The sequence below is a fragment of the Tiliqua scincoides genome, chromosome 2, assembly GCF_035046505.1.
Source record: "Tiliqua scincoides isolate rTilSci1 chromosome 2, rTilSci1.hap2, whole genome shotgun sequence".
Taxonomy (NCBI): Eukaryota; Metazoa; Chordata; class Lepidosauria; order Squamata; family Scincidae; genus Tiliqua; species Tiliqua scincoides.
The window spans coordinates 74,337,728-74,350,825 of NC_089822.1; the positions used below are offsets into that span (position 1 = coordinate 74,337,728).

The 13,098-nt window shown below is 41.1% G+C and overlaps 1 protein-coding gene across 4 annotated transcripts in view; it reads left to right on the forward strand.

Moving 5' to 3' along the window:
* Positions 1-13,098, forward strand: part of KDM4C (lysine demethylase 4C) — a 269,343-nt gene that overhangs the window by 170,626 nt on the left and 85,619 nt on the right. For all 4 annotated transcript variants that reach the window (XM_066613903.1, XM_066613905.1, XM_066613906.1 and 1 more), the window contains exons 14-16: positions 8,191-8,372; positions 10,037-10,250; positions 11,624-11,700. In XM_066613903.1, coding sequence (XP_066470000.1) covers positions 8,191-8,372; positions 10,037-10,250; positions 11,624-11,700 — 473 coding nt within the window. The remainder of the gene's footprint in view (positions 1-8,190; positions 8,373-10,036; positions 10,251-11,623; positions 11,701-13,098) is intronic.

Sequence of the window (13,098 nt, forward strand, 5' to 3'; positions counted from 1 at the left end):
GGACCTTAGAAAGGTTGTTGGGAAACTTCAGCACTTTTACCCTGCTGTGATTCTAATTCTAGTCTTAATACCATCCAATCACTATTTACAATAGAAAGAAACTTCCATTAAAACTTATGAAAGCTTTTTCCCCCTACTGTAGTTCTTAGAGTGTGTATGAGATCAGAATCTGAACCACCATGGGCCAGAGCCACGGTGCCAGAGCTTCCCTAATTGCAGTTTCTCTGTTTTGCATGCTGTCATCTTGCATTATTTTAAAAATTAAGGAAAATCTCTGAAACAGCTCATGCTTTCCCCATAAAGTGTAGTTTAATACAAAGAACTCAGAGATTCTATTGGAGTAAGCTGGAACTTGGAATGCAGTCTTGAGAGGAAGGGGGTTGCAGTCTTGAAGGGAGGGGGAGCATTTGAGACTAGCACTGGGCCATATAATGTTTCCTGCAAGTATCTTATACCCATTGTGTTTCCTTAGGTATTTGCAAGACTGCCAGATGTTGGTCACCTAATGTACAAAACTATTTGTCCTAATCAAGAAAGTTCCTTCATTTTTCTCTTCCTTACTTTTGTGAATAATTGAAAAGCTCACGTGTGTGCATGTGTTTTGGTTTGGCCTACAAATTTACAAGCTACAGTACTTCAATTAGCTGTTAAGCATCTCTCCTCAAATTAGAGACAGCTTAGAGCCATGATTTATATCTATGTAATATTTGCATGTCTTGAGGGAACAAGATTGAGTGGGTTTCAGAATGTTCCAGTAATTTACACAAAAAAGCTATATTAACATTAGAATCCATCTAGTAAAGTAATTAAAAGATTTAAATATGTTCAGGGTTAAGTGAAATTGCTGCATTTTTAATTAGAGATTATACGGTTTTGTGACTGGGGATGGCTATTAACCTTGGTTAGAGCAAAAATAAAATGCTTGAAAATTATGATTAGCCAGCTCATTTTGTTAGAACCTTAACAGGTGAGAAGAGTCAGAATGTTGTGAATTTTTAGAATGTTGTCCATCATGGGAATGTAGTGGTTCCTAACATCTTTTGGAAACTCTGGACTAGATAGGGCTTCTCCCTACCCACAGAATGACTTATGCTAACTCAGCAATAGGCCAAGGGAGTTGACAGATGAAGCTTATCACATGGCGAGTGAACAGTTTTTGGTATTGCTGTGTTGTATATGTAAGGGTGCTATAACTGAAAATTAGACAGCTAAAACTTGCTAGTAGGTGGTTTCAGAGAGAGATGGTTTATTCTGTGGAAATGGTAGTAATGTAGTCTATCTCAAGAATATCATATTTGTGTAGAGTGTTTCCATTGGCATGGCTTTCTGTATCTTAATGAGATAACTGCACATGTGAGACTTCTTCTATTATAGTTGAAATGTCCCATTGACAGCTTTTCCCTTTAGTCTTGATATGTTTGTGAGACTTTTTGTAAAAGTTTGGAATGATTCAGCCTTTTTTTAAAATGTGGTTTTCTGGATATCTTGTTGTTTCTTCATAGTGCTTGTTTTGACGAAAGTGATGCCTAAAGAAAGAATACCAGCGAACAATAGAAGAGGCTGGGAAATGAAAACCAACCATAGCACCCTGGCAATTAAAAAAAAAATGAGTGCAACAGTGCTCTTTAAATAAGTATGACATGCTCTAGAATCAGTTTTTGCGCAATGATCTTTGTAATGTATTTAGTGCATCCCTATTCATTTGTGGTAATTTATATTGCTCTTAGTACCAGTCAATCCACTGGTAATACTAAGGGCATATTCTAGTAACATCTTTATTAGAACCAACCAAAATGCCACAAAATCTTGAGCATTAAGGTTTTTTGTTTCATTAGAACTTTTATTAGGTTGGATGTGAAGAAAGGCAAAAGTGCGGCTGGAGAAATAGCTCCAAAGTTTTGCATTTTATACAAGTTTTAGATGGAGTTGAGGGATACTTAGAGTCCAATCTTATTCTTTCCCCTCCACTGATACAGTTATGCCAAAAATTTAAATCCCTTTTCCCTGCTGAATCCTCCGAACCTGCAATAGGTCTCCTCAGACCTGCACTACGGATTTTGTTAACACAGATCTGGGGAGAGAAGGAGGGTGGGGAGGCAGCAAAAAAGAAGGCCTCATGGAGTCCTGGGTGCTCTTCTGATATTTTTTAAAAAAAAATTTTCTCCAAAAGAATACCGATTGCTTCTTATTGTCAATGGAAATGTGGTGGGGAGTGGGAACTTGGTACAGGGTCAAAGACGATGTTTTCCCTTATTCCTCACTCAAAGCCCTTTTTCAAAAACCAGCCCTAGTCTGATCTAGCCAGTCTGGCTGCTTGCCATGCCCCCACCCAACCTAGCCAGCTAGAAAAGAAGGGTGGCACTGAACAGGAGCTTGCTACTGTTGTACAACTCTGTCCGCACTCTAGATTCTTTTGTTAGCACCATCACTGCTGTACAATGCTTATAGAAACGGAGAGGAAATTCGAATCCTCATGTTTTGCATATGTTGAAACGCAGCTGAAGCCAAACCATCTGGAAGTTCTGGTCATATGGTGAGACAGCAGTCTTCTGTTTGCCTTCATTGGTAAAAATTATTTTTAAAAGCTAAATGATAGGGTTGCAACATTTCATTGCAAAAATTGCAAGTGACACCTCTAGAAAGGAGGCATTTTCTCCTGTGAGAAGTTGAATGAGGAACAACTCATGTTGTGAAAATAATGTATTCCTCTTTTCTATAGAAATTTTATTTCTCACATACATATTTAGGAGACCTATTTACCATGCAAGCCTATGCATGTCCACTCAGAAGTAAGTCTCTTTGGGTTCAGTGGGGCTTACACCAGATAAGTATATATAGGGCTGCACTTTACTAATTAGTGAACAAAAACTCATATGGCTAATGAAGGGACAAATTAGATACATAAACAAAATATGTATTCTTCTCCAAATGAGAAAATGCCTCTTATTTCATTAAAAACTGCTGCAGGAGACAACCCCCCCCCCCCAATGAGGTGTGTTATGGGGAGAAAGGGAGGTTAACTGAAATTTCTCCACTGAGACTACTAGTTCCCCCCAAAGTGGCAATTTGAAGGAAATCACCACTTTAGGGTAATGTGAGGGGAGGAGAGATTTAGAGTCGAAAAACCATGCAAAGGGAAAAGTGGATCTACAGTTTCTCTTGTGTTCCAGTCTTGCTTAGTAATTAAGGGTGCCTGCTGCTGTTCTTAAAATGCACTTCTGGTTCAGAGCCCCCTCTATAGCATGCATGTGCATACACTTCTAGTTTGACCCTACACTTTCTTTAAGTGAGTGATAGTCCTAGTAAATAGTGAGGTGTAGGAGATTTGGGGAGGGAATATGCAGCAAACATGACATACAGTGCATACTATCTCCATCCTTTTTCTGGTTTGCATCCCTCACTCAAAATCTCATTCCCCATTCATAGTAATATGGCAAATTATCTCAATTTTATATTAATGTATTTTTTGTGGGTTTTGGAGAGCATATAATGCATGTTAATGATAGAGCCACTCCTGCAATTCTGTAATGTGGCTTGTGACCACATTTCAATGAAATGAGAGCATGTTGTCTATCCTCATTATATTAACATTCTATCTGTAATGCACATGGGCCTTGTTTGTTTACAAATGCTGTTGTGCATAATCTTGTCCATTTTAAGGGTTTGTTGTGAGTGATCACTATATTAATCAAGTGCTTTTTATATCGTAAGCAGGCAACCTTGTGACCAAGTTAGAGGTGAAAAGTTATGCGAAGGCACTGCTGTTTTGATTAGAGTGGCTTAATTTCCATTATGAGTCATATTTTTCTTTGCATGTTTGTGCATTCTTTTCAGGAAAATGAGGCACAGGTTTACAGATAGACAAGGCTTAAAATAGAACTCATTCATATTGATGAGATAATTTGCAAAACTGAAATTAGCAGGTTTTTCATCATTTTTGATCTGGCACTAGCAAACAGGTGAAAAGTTCTACATAGTTTTGGGAAATTTTTAGCTTATTCTGTTTCCCACCACAGGAACCGGAAGCAGAGCATTCCCCCTTAAGGAGAGTGGCCTGCAGTGATCACAGCTTCATTGCTACCAAGGGGCTTGTTGTTTACCTAAGGGGCAGAGCTGGCCTCTTGCAGGCCCCTGGAGACTCACAGCCCCCTCCAGTGTCCTTTGTGGCTGTGTTAATTCTTATCTCCGAATAGCAGCTACTTCAGTTTTTGCATGAAATCCAGAAGAACTGCTGATTGGAGATAAGGGCGGTTTACATAGCCATGGAGGACATTGGAGGGGGCTGCAAGCCTCCAGGAGCCTGCAAGAAGCCAGCTCTGCCCCTCAGGTTAAAAAAAAAAAGCCCTTTGGTAACTGTGATCTCTGCAGCACCATCACAGTCCCCCTCGCAGTGGGGGGGGACCTCACAGTCCCACTTACCAGGTTCCAAACTCCCCTGTAGGGGTTTGAGAACCACTGCTCTTGCTATATCTTTCTATGCAACTGTCTAGCAGGCCAAGTTGATGAATATCATGAAAGAAAAATCATGGTCACATTTACAGAGTGAAAAGGATAGCATAGTACTCCCTCATGTGAGAATCTTAGTTGCCTGCATTGTTAAGTAATCATTCACACACTTATATCATTTACATAGGAATTAGCATTACTGTTGTACTATAATTGGACGAATTATTGCTTCATCATTCTCTCACTGAAATTTGTTTGCTTGAACTCTTTTGCCTTTTCTCAATCCATATCATAAAATGAAGGATCATACTCAGAGGCTGTGATGACATTCAGTTTAAAGAAAACTGAATTTGCATTGATAAGTAAAGTTTTGTTGTTTAAACTCCATGGAGAGCTTAGTGCTAAAGATAGAATGTTGATTGCTTGCTTTACTTTTATGAGCACCCAGAAAATAGAGCAATATAAGAACCAAACTTATTTTTTCAACTACTAACACAAATATACGTATAATATCTGCATGGATGCAACTGTGAACCTCTTAGCAGTTTTGGAAAATTATTTTAAAATATAGTACCTATGGTACAGTTTCTTAGAAAAGGGATAAGGAAAATTTGAAGTGGTTACAGTTTCCAAACTGTTTTAGAAAATCAGTTTCCCAAAATGGCCACCTAGTTTGCTCTGTACATGCATCCTGTGATGCTTTTATCAGAGATAAAGAAGGATAACTGGATGGAAGTATTACATAATTTTAGAGAAACCGTTCAATAAGCTTACTGGAGCAGGATCTTTTTGAAAACATGTCAGTGTAGCATTTTCTAAACTACTAGGAAAAGAAGCAATGACATTTTATAATTGGTGGGTAGCCTATTCATGCTGCTTCTTGTGGCAGAGTTTTGAGCCGCATTGACCTCCTGGAGTTAAGGGAACATTTATTCCCTTATTCTGGGGTAAGCCTCTGCTGCCCCACTGGGCTACCCACACTGATCTGAGTGGATCTGGATTAAGGGATCAAGGCCAGGAAGGCAGATAGGATATCGGGTGCACCACCGTTGATGAAACTGCCCCCTTTCTGGTCTTGATCTGCCCTTCTCCCCACTCCAGACTTCTCCCTTTGCTTTCCATTCTCCTCCCTCTCCCTGTGCTGACTCATCTGCATCAGGGCTCAATAGGAGGCCACTTGAGGCAGCCTCCAGGTCGGGGTCGGCAACCTTAAACACTCAAAGAGCCATTTGGACCCATTTTCCAGAGGAAAAAAAACCTCAGGAGCCACAAAACCCTTTTGACATCTAAAATGAAGATAATACTGCATATATAGTTGTTGTTTTTTTTTACCTTTATGCTCTTATAGGTCCCATTTTTATAATGTAGCCCCCTCTTGTGGCTTTTAGTTAGTTTTGTCATACATTCTTGTCCTGTGTTTTCAGACGCCTGGTCCTCTGTGGTGTTTTGCCTGATTCCAAGGCCATTCTCTGCCTGGAGAATTATGCCCACTTTAAGCAAATTAGCTCCCCTTCTTTCCCCCAACAAATGACCCTGGTTCTGCCTTGCAGTCCTGCTGGACCCCACCTCCAGGGTAGCTCACCTGTTCAACCTGCAGATGTCCTCTCTCCTGCCAGCAGCCCCTTGGTCCTCAGCAGGTCTTGGGCACAGCAGACACACACCAAACTCCAGTGTCTCCAGCAGTTAGTCACAAAGTCAGTCAGAGTATCCAGGGCAGAGTCTAAAGTCAATAAACCAAGTCACAATCCAAGATCAGATTCCAAAGTAAGTCAGTCAAATCAGTCAGAGTATCCAAGTCAATAAGCCCAGTCAGTCTCCTCTCCTACCTCCAACCTGCACTCCTTCTACAACCCACACCCCCTTCCTCAGGTGCTCCTTATATCCCTGAGGGCCCTATTGCCTTCAAGTGGCTGCAGCTGTGCAGCACACTCTGCTGGATGCCCAGGCCTTACCCTTAAAGGGGCCACTGCTGACAGCACATCTAGCTCCTCACCAGACCTTCCAGGATTCCAATACATATGGCGGTTATGATATCTGCTTATCTTACATGGATACTAAAGAACTCCCCCCACCTTCCAGAGCACCCTGCTGGAAGGAAAAAAGGACACAGACTCCAGAGGTGAGGAAGAGAAGAAGGGGGGGGGCAGCCACAGGCCAGCTTCTGCCCTGCCTGCCTGCCTGCCCTCCCTCACTTAGGTTGCAACCCTCTCCACACTATCCTGGGAGTAAGCCCCATTGGCTACAGTGGGACTTCTGAGCAGACAAGTTGGTTGGAGCTCTCAGGCTGCAGTCCTCTCCACACATTCCTGGGAGGAAGACTCACTGACTACTTGTGAGTAGACCTGGATAGGAGGGGGCTGAGGCTGCAGCCCTCCACACCTTCCTGGGAGGAAGCCTCACTGACTACAGCGGGGCTTACTTGTGAGTAGACCTGCATAGGAGGGGGCTGAGGCTGCAGCCCTCCACACCTTCCTGGGAGTAGCCCAGGGACTACATCGGGGCTTACTCTCGGACAGACTTGCATGGGCTCCCACTCATCTGTCCTTGCGCTTGGCATTGAGCAAGCTCCAAGGCTGCCATCCCAGGCACCCTTTTCTGGGAGTAAGCTTCATCCGCTGTAATGGGGCTTGCTACTGAGTAGACACACAGGATGTCTCCTCTGCTGTGGAGGAAAAGCCTCTCCTTGCACTGAGTGGGGACCTGCTCAAGGAAAGTCCAGCTGCAAGGGCTTGCAATGGCTGAGGAGGAGGATGGCTCAGGATTGGCTGGTGGTCAGCCAGTGAAGGGCCCTGAAACATTCCAACAGAAAAAGCCAGGAGCCTGCTGGATGCTGATTGGCCGAGCCTGCTGGAGAGTTGGGGAAGGGAAAAATAGGAAGCTTAAGCCTGCAAAGCGGGCAAAATTGAAAAGGGAAACCAATGTGGGGCAGGTGGGGGTGAAGGGAGAGGAGGGCAGTGAGCTCAGGGGGCAGAGGGAAGCAGCCTGCCCTCCCAACACAGGTGCCTCCTGTTAACCCCTTTGCCACTTTCAAAGGAGGAGAGGCGGGGAGGGGCCGCAGCAGACAGCTGAAAGAGCCACATGCTGCTCTAGAGCCTCAGGTTGCCGACCCCTGCTCTAGGTCATGCTGTATAGCATGTTGCCTTTTGCGATAGCCATAAAGCATGCTGTGCCACCAGAACACAAGTGTCTCATTAAGATTGGGTAAATAGTGTACTTCTGCAGAAATTAAGGTCAAATCATCCATAGTTAAATTATAAAAAATAACCTTTTGTCAACTATTTGCATGCAGTCTGAGTTTGAAGGAATCTGATGTTTCAGCATCTTGATCAACATTAAGTTATTCTGTGTAGTGGAAATGTTAATCAGAAATAAGTGGATCTTAAAAGTACCATAGAACTGAGTTCTATTTTAAGAGACATCTCTTCTTAAAATATATTCCATGGCAACCAATTCTCTTACGTCCTGATTCCCCATGTTTTGTATCACTGATAGGCATGTTGACATGCTGCTTTATGCTGTTTTTTTACCCCTGGAATGAGCTTCTATGATAAGCAGGGGGAAATAAAGCCCAACAAAAACCTTTTCTATGTTCGCACTGCAAGCCTCTGTAGTCTGAGTACACCTGTTCTTATGGCTTTGTTTCCTTATGTAGAGTTGCCATCCATTTGCTTTTTACTGCTACTTGAATCATTGTTTGCCATCACCCTGAGAACACAGGCTTTTCAAATGTCATTTTCTTTTAAGAACTGCCTGAAGCTCTTCTAATCGAAGAGGAAATACAAGAAACAGAGTCCTGGGCCAAACCTCTTATTTACCTCTGGCAGAAGAGAGCACCAAATTTCACTGCTGAAAAAGAGTTCAATGCAGCTGTTGCCAAATTGGAACCCTATTGTGCCATATGCACACTCCTCAAGCCTTATTACCAGGTAAGGAGGCTTCATATATTTGGAAAGGTATTTACAGATGTCACCTTTATAGTAAATGATGAAAATTCTAAAACAGAGCAACACAAATACTTACAGAAGCAAGTCTGCGGCATGACCATAAGCTTTCTTTTTATCTTAGCAAGTCAGGAACTGAGGGGTAAATGGTCTATCAACCAGCAAGTCAAAACAGATGCAGTGATTCCAAGTAAATTAGATGTATTTTTTCAGGTGTTTTATGTCCTGCTTTCAACACAAGTGGCTTACTATAGGTGTGTATACAAGCTATAATAACAATAAAACTGTATTTATAATATTGGCTAAAACATGTTAGAGAGCAGCAGAACAAATTTCAAATATCTTCTGATGTCTTCTGTCTAAAACAGGGGTCTCCAAACCCTGGCCCGAGGGCCAGATGCGGCCTGCGGCGAGCCTCTATCTGGCCTGTGGCCAGCCTTTTGTCCCCTGAAAGCCCCTGGCCCACTTTGCTAAACGTTAGAACTATGCTCTGGTTGCATGTAGAGGGTGTTCTAAGGGCCAGGGGTTGAATGAATGAGCCCATTCATTCATTTATTCACACATCTAAGTTCCATCTGTTATTTATTTATATAAATTTTATATTTAAATTTTTTTTCAACCCTCAAAAGCATGCCAGACATTTGATGGCCAAAATGTTTGGAGACCCCTGGTTTAAAGACGTGGAAGGAGGGAGCAAGTCAGAGCTCCCTGGAAAGACAATTCCATTGTTCTGGGCCAGATTGGGCCCCCTGTAGTTATTTTTTTTGTAAATGTAAAAGGACTGCTTCTGATTCACTTCTTGATCAAACCTATCTGGAAGAATAGGGATTAAATAAGACATTTGAGGTTACACATTGATTATACAAATTCACGAGAATGATCCACCTTCTCCAATTTCACTCTCTCCTTTGCATGCAAATTCGATTCCTGTACAGGGTTCTATTTCCATATGTCTAGGGGAGAGGCTAGATTCTGTCTTCCAGTTTTTAAAAAAGTATTTTTTAATATTTATTACTCTAAATAATGGTACTGATTTGAATACATTTTCTTGTACATATGTCTGTTCGTGTTGCTATCTCATAAGCTAGCAGAGCTGCTACCCTTCTGGCTTCAGGAGGCAAAATGGTTAATTTTGCATTTCTTGGTGTATAGTATTTTTTTAAGCCATTATTGCTCAGCTCTGCATGTAGTGTATTTCATGTATTTGATGTATCAGATAATATAAAGTGCACACAATGCCTAATTTTTCCAGCTGATGGTTTATTCTGTTAAGTGAAACATGTCTTATACTGGGGCATGCTGACAGCTGTAATGTTCTTCTTACCACTAGTGCTCCATATTGGTGCCCAGTAGGACCACCTTCTGTAGAACACCTTCTATAGAAATTATTTAGCAGAACCTAAAAGACAGCAAGAAAGCTTAATATATCTCTCCATAGCTCTCTGCAGCATCTGTGCAGGAGGGAGAGAATATGATTGGGCAGTTCGATGTTTAAACTCAGCTCTTAATTTTTCAATTTCAAAGAACTTTTGTAAATTAGCGATGACTTTTAATGTGAATTAGATTTATCATCATTTATAGAGAACTGAGAAACGTAGTGAATGAAAACAAATATAGCAAATAACTTTGCATTTAAATATATTTTTCAGGCTGACAAACCTAATGAAGAGAACTATACTTATTCTGAAGTAAAGCAAAGAGAAATATTTGCATCCAATGAAAAGACAAAACCACTTATTCCAGAGATATGTTTTATTTATAGTGAAGATAATACTGAAAATTATCCGTCCAATGGTTTCCTTGAAGAAGATGGAACAAGTTTACTGATTTCCTGTGCAAAGTGTTGTGTACGGGTTCATGCAAGTAAATACAATATTCACCTTAAAATATTGTATTATTTCTTTAACTTAGTATTGTTACCATTCCATCATCATCATACCTTTATTGCATAATAGACATACAATACACATTGTTATCATCTGAGAAGTCATTATTTTTTTAACCAGAATATTTTGAGCTGCTTTTAGGACATAAAAGCAATATGATTATATAGAATTCACTTATGCTGGAAAATGAAATATTCTCAGTTTTGCAAATTGTGCCTATAGAATTGAAGGCTGTGGACTTCTGTCAGGTGTGCCCTCAGGTGAGCAAAGGCCTGATCTGGCCAAGGCCTGATGTCATCCCTGTGAATTTTGCTAAGCGCTCAAATTCCGGTTTGAGTGGAATTCAGCAATAATTATAGAACTTTCTCTGAATGCTTAACATGCTGCACTGAGTTATCTCAGTGACCCTTACAACAATCCTTTATGTATGGAAATTGTTATACTACTGTCAAGAAAGTCAATATGACTTTCTCTATGATTCAGGAAAGGAGGGTGGTGTGGAACCAAAACGGAAGATGGCAGCTTTTCTAAGCTCACCCAATGAATTAATAGCTGAGCAGGGATTTGAATTAGCATCTCATAGCTAATACTCTAAATCAGGGGTGTCAAACATAAGGCCCGGTGGCTGGATGCAGCCCACGGAAGCTTTTTATCCAGCCCTCAGGCTCTTAGCTGCTGAGCAGTGCTGAGGTGTTGCTGCTGAAAGGGCAGCCTCCACAAAAATTGGGCTCTCCCATATCTTGAAATATGATCAAGGTTTGCATGTTTTCTCTTCTGTCATTTGTAGTTAATGAATTCCTAAGTGAGAAAAGGTGCTTATTTTTGGTTATGAGTTGTTTAATGACATAACTTCCTGCCTAATGACATCACTTCCGGCCCTCAGCAGGCATCATGAATGCCATTCGGCCCTCCATATGAAATGAGTTGGACACCCCTGCTCTAAATCATGATGCTATATTAGCTATTTCTGCTGTTTTCAGATTATTTTCGCCACATGACAAAAGTAACTGAGGTTCCTAGGCTGCAATACTATGTATTCTTTCCTGGTGTAAGTGCCACTGAACAGAGTGGGACATACTTCTGAAATGTATAGGATTGTGCTATAAGACAGTGAAAGGATTCTTAAAGATGACATGGCTGGGTTTTAGGAATCAGCACTGTTGCTCACACAGGTAACATTTCAACTGCCAGAATGACAACCAAGCTTGCTCTTGGAAAAATGCTCATTCTTCAGTTTGTTTTAATCACAGGCTCTGCAAATCTAGGTTAAAAGAAAATCTCAGTTGTCTGTTTAGCTAGAAAGATAATGAAGTTCAGAATCTGTTCATCACCTTAGTTTTCTTATTATAGGTTGCTATGGTGTTCCTTCTCATGAAATACATGCTGGATGGCTGTGTTCTCGATGCAAAAGAGGAGCCTGGACAGCTGTAAGTAATGCATTTTTATTTAGTAGTTGTTCACAGTGCAGACCAACTAAATGTTCTGCATAACTGAGTGTATGTTAAAATAAGTGACATAAAGGTCAAATCTGTTCTCTCATTGAGAGAATTCTTTTTGTGTGTGTTTTAACAATATCATTACCATTCAGATTGTATTTTTGATTGCATAGCGATGTATGGTAACTAAGAGAAAATGACCAAAAGTTAGATTTCTTACAACTGAAAAAAACATTGGAAAAGCCGTCACATCATTCAGCATATGTCTTTGTTTCTGCAATACCTCCCTGTCACCTTTGATGATACTGCTGGTGGACAGGTCAAGTGCTTCTGCGCTCTTCCTGGCTCAGCTCATTCTCCCTGACATGACTTCTCAAATTGCTGGACACTACTCTAGTTGTCTAGGTGATGTGTCTGTGCAATATTAAAACAAGTAGAATGAACCACCAATAATTTGTCTCCCCTTGTTACTGCAGGGATTGATTTGATTCTAGGACTGAACAGTGGATGGTGATTCTAGAAGTGAAATTGGCAATGCTGAATTTGTCTGTTCAGAGCACCAAACTGAAAGCTGCTACTGGACACATATCATATAATAATTGGTATTTATATACTGCCTTTCTTGATCATTGGAATTGCTCCTATGACTTTAATCCTAGGTGGTTCACATAGGCAGGCTTTCTCTGAAGCCCTGAGAGGGTTTTTACAATAAACAAAGAAGTTCTATTTTTCACGAACAAAGTACATTCCAGATGGATGTTTTCAGTCTGGTAAATCATTCTGGCTGTGTTGTTGCCCATGCTTGAAAAACAGCTGCTGCTGATTTCTTTTCTTTCATCCAAGTGGTTCTGCTCAGCTTGTCAACTTCTCGAAGTCTACCTGTTATCTTCAGGCTTAATCTCAGCTCTACCCTCTAGATCAGAGCTCCTCCCCTTTACATATGGATAAGTAAAGGAGTTGCAGCTCATCTAGTGTAACCCAAAGGGCAGGACCATCTATCTAGCAATCCTCTTAAAGATCAACATGCTATTCAGACCAAAGATAAAACTCGGGTGCACTGGAGAGAGTATGAAAAGGAAAATACATGTGTGCGCATGCACGTGCACTTGCAAGGAGAAGATAAAGGGCCATTCCTCACCCTCCTCCTTGGTCCGAACCTTTTACTTGAGTGCAAGTAAAATCTACGCACCAGGTCACACCAAATACAAATTTTATTGTTGGAACTACATGCCATCAGCCTGAGAAGCTGGAGATAGGCAATAGTTTCTAAGAGAAGGCAATATGGTAGAGCCCCTGTTACCAATAGGTCAGCTCCTCAGAGTCTCTGTCCCACTATTACCTTTGGTCAAACAATTTAAACAGACTGAAAGCACAACAGAAGCCTGCAAA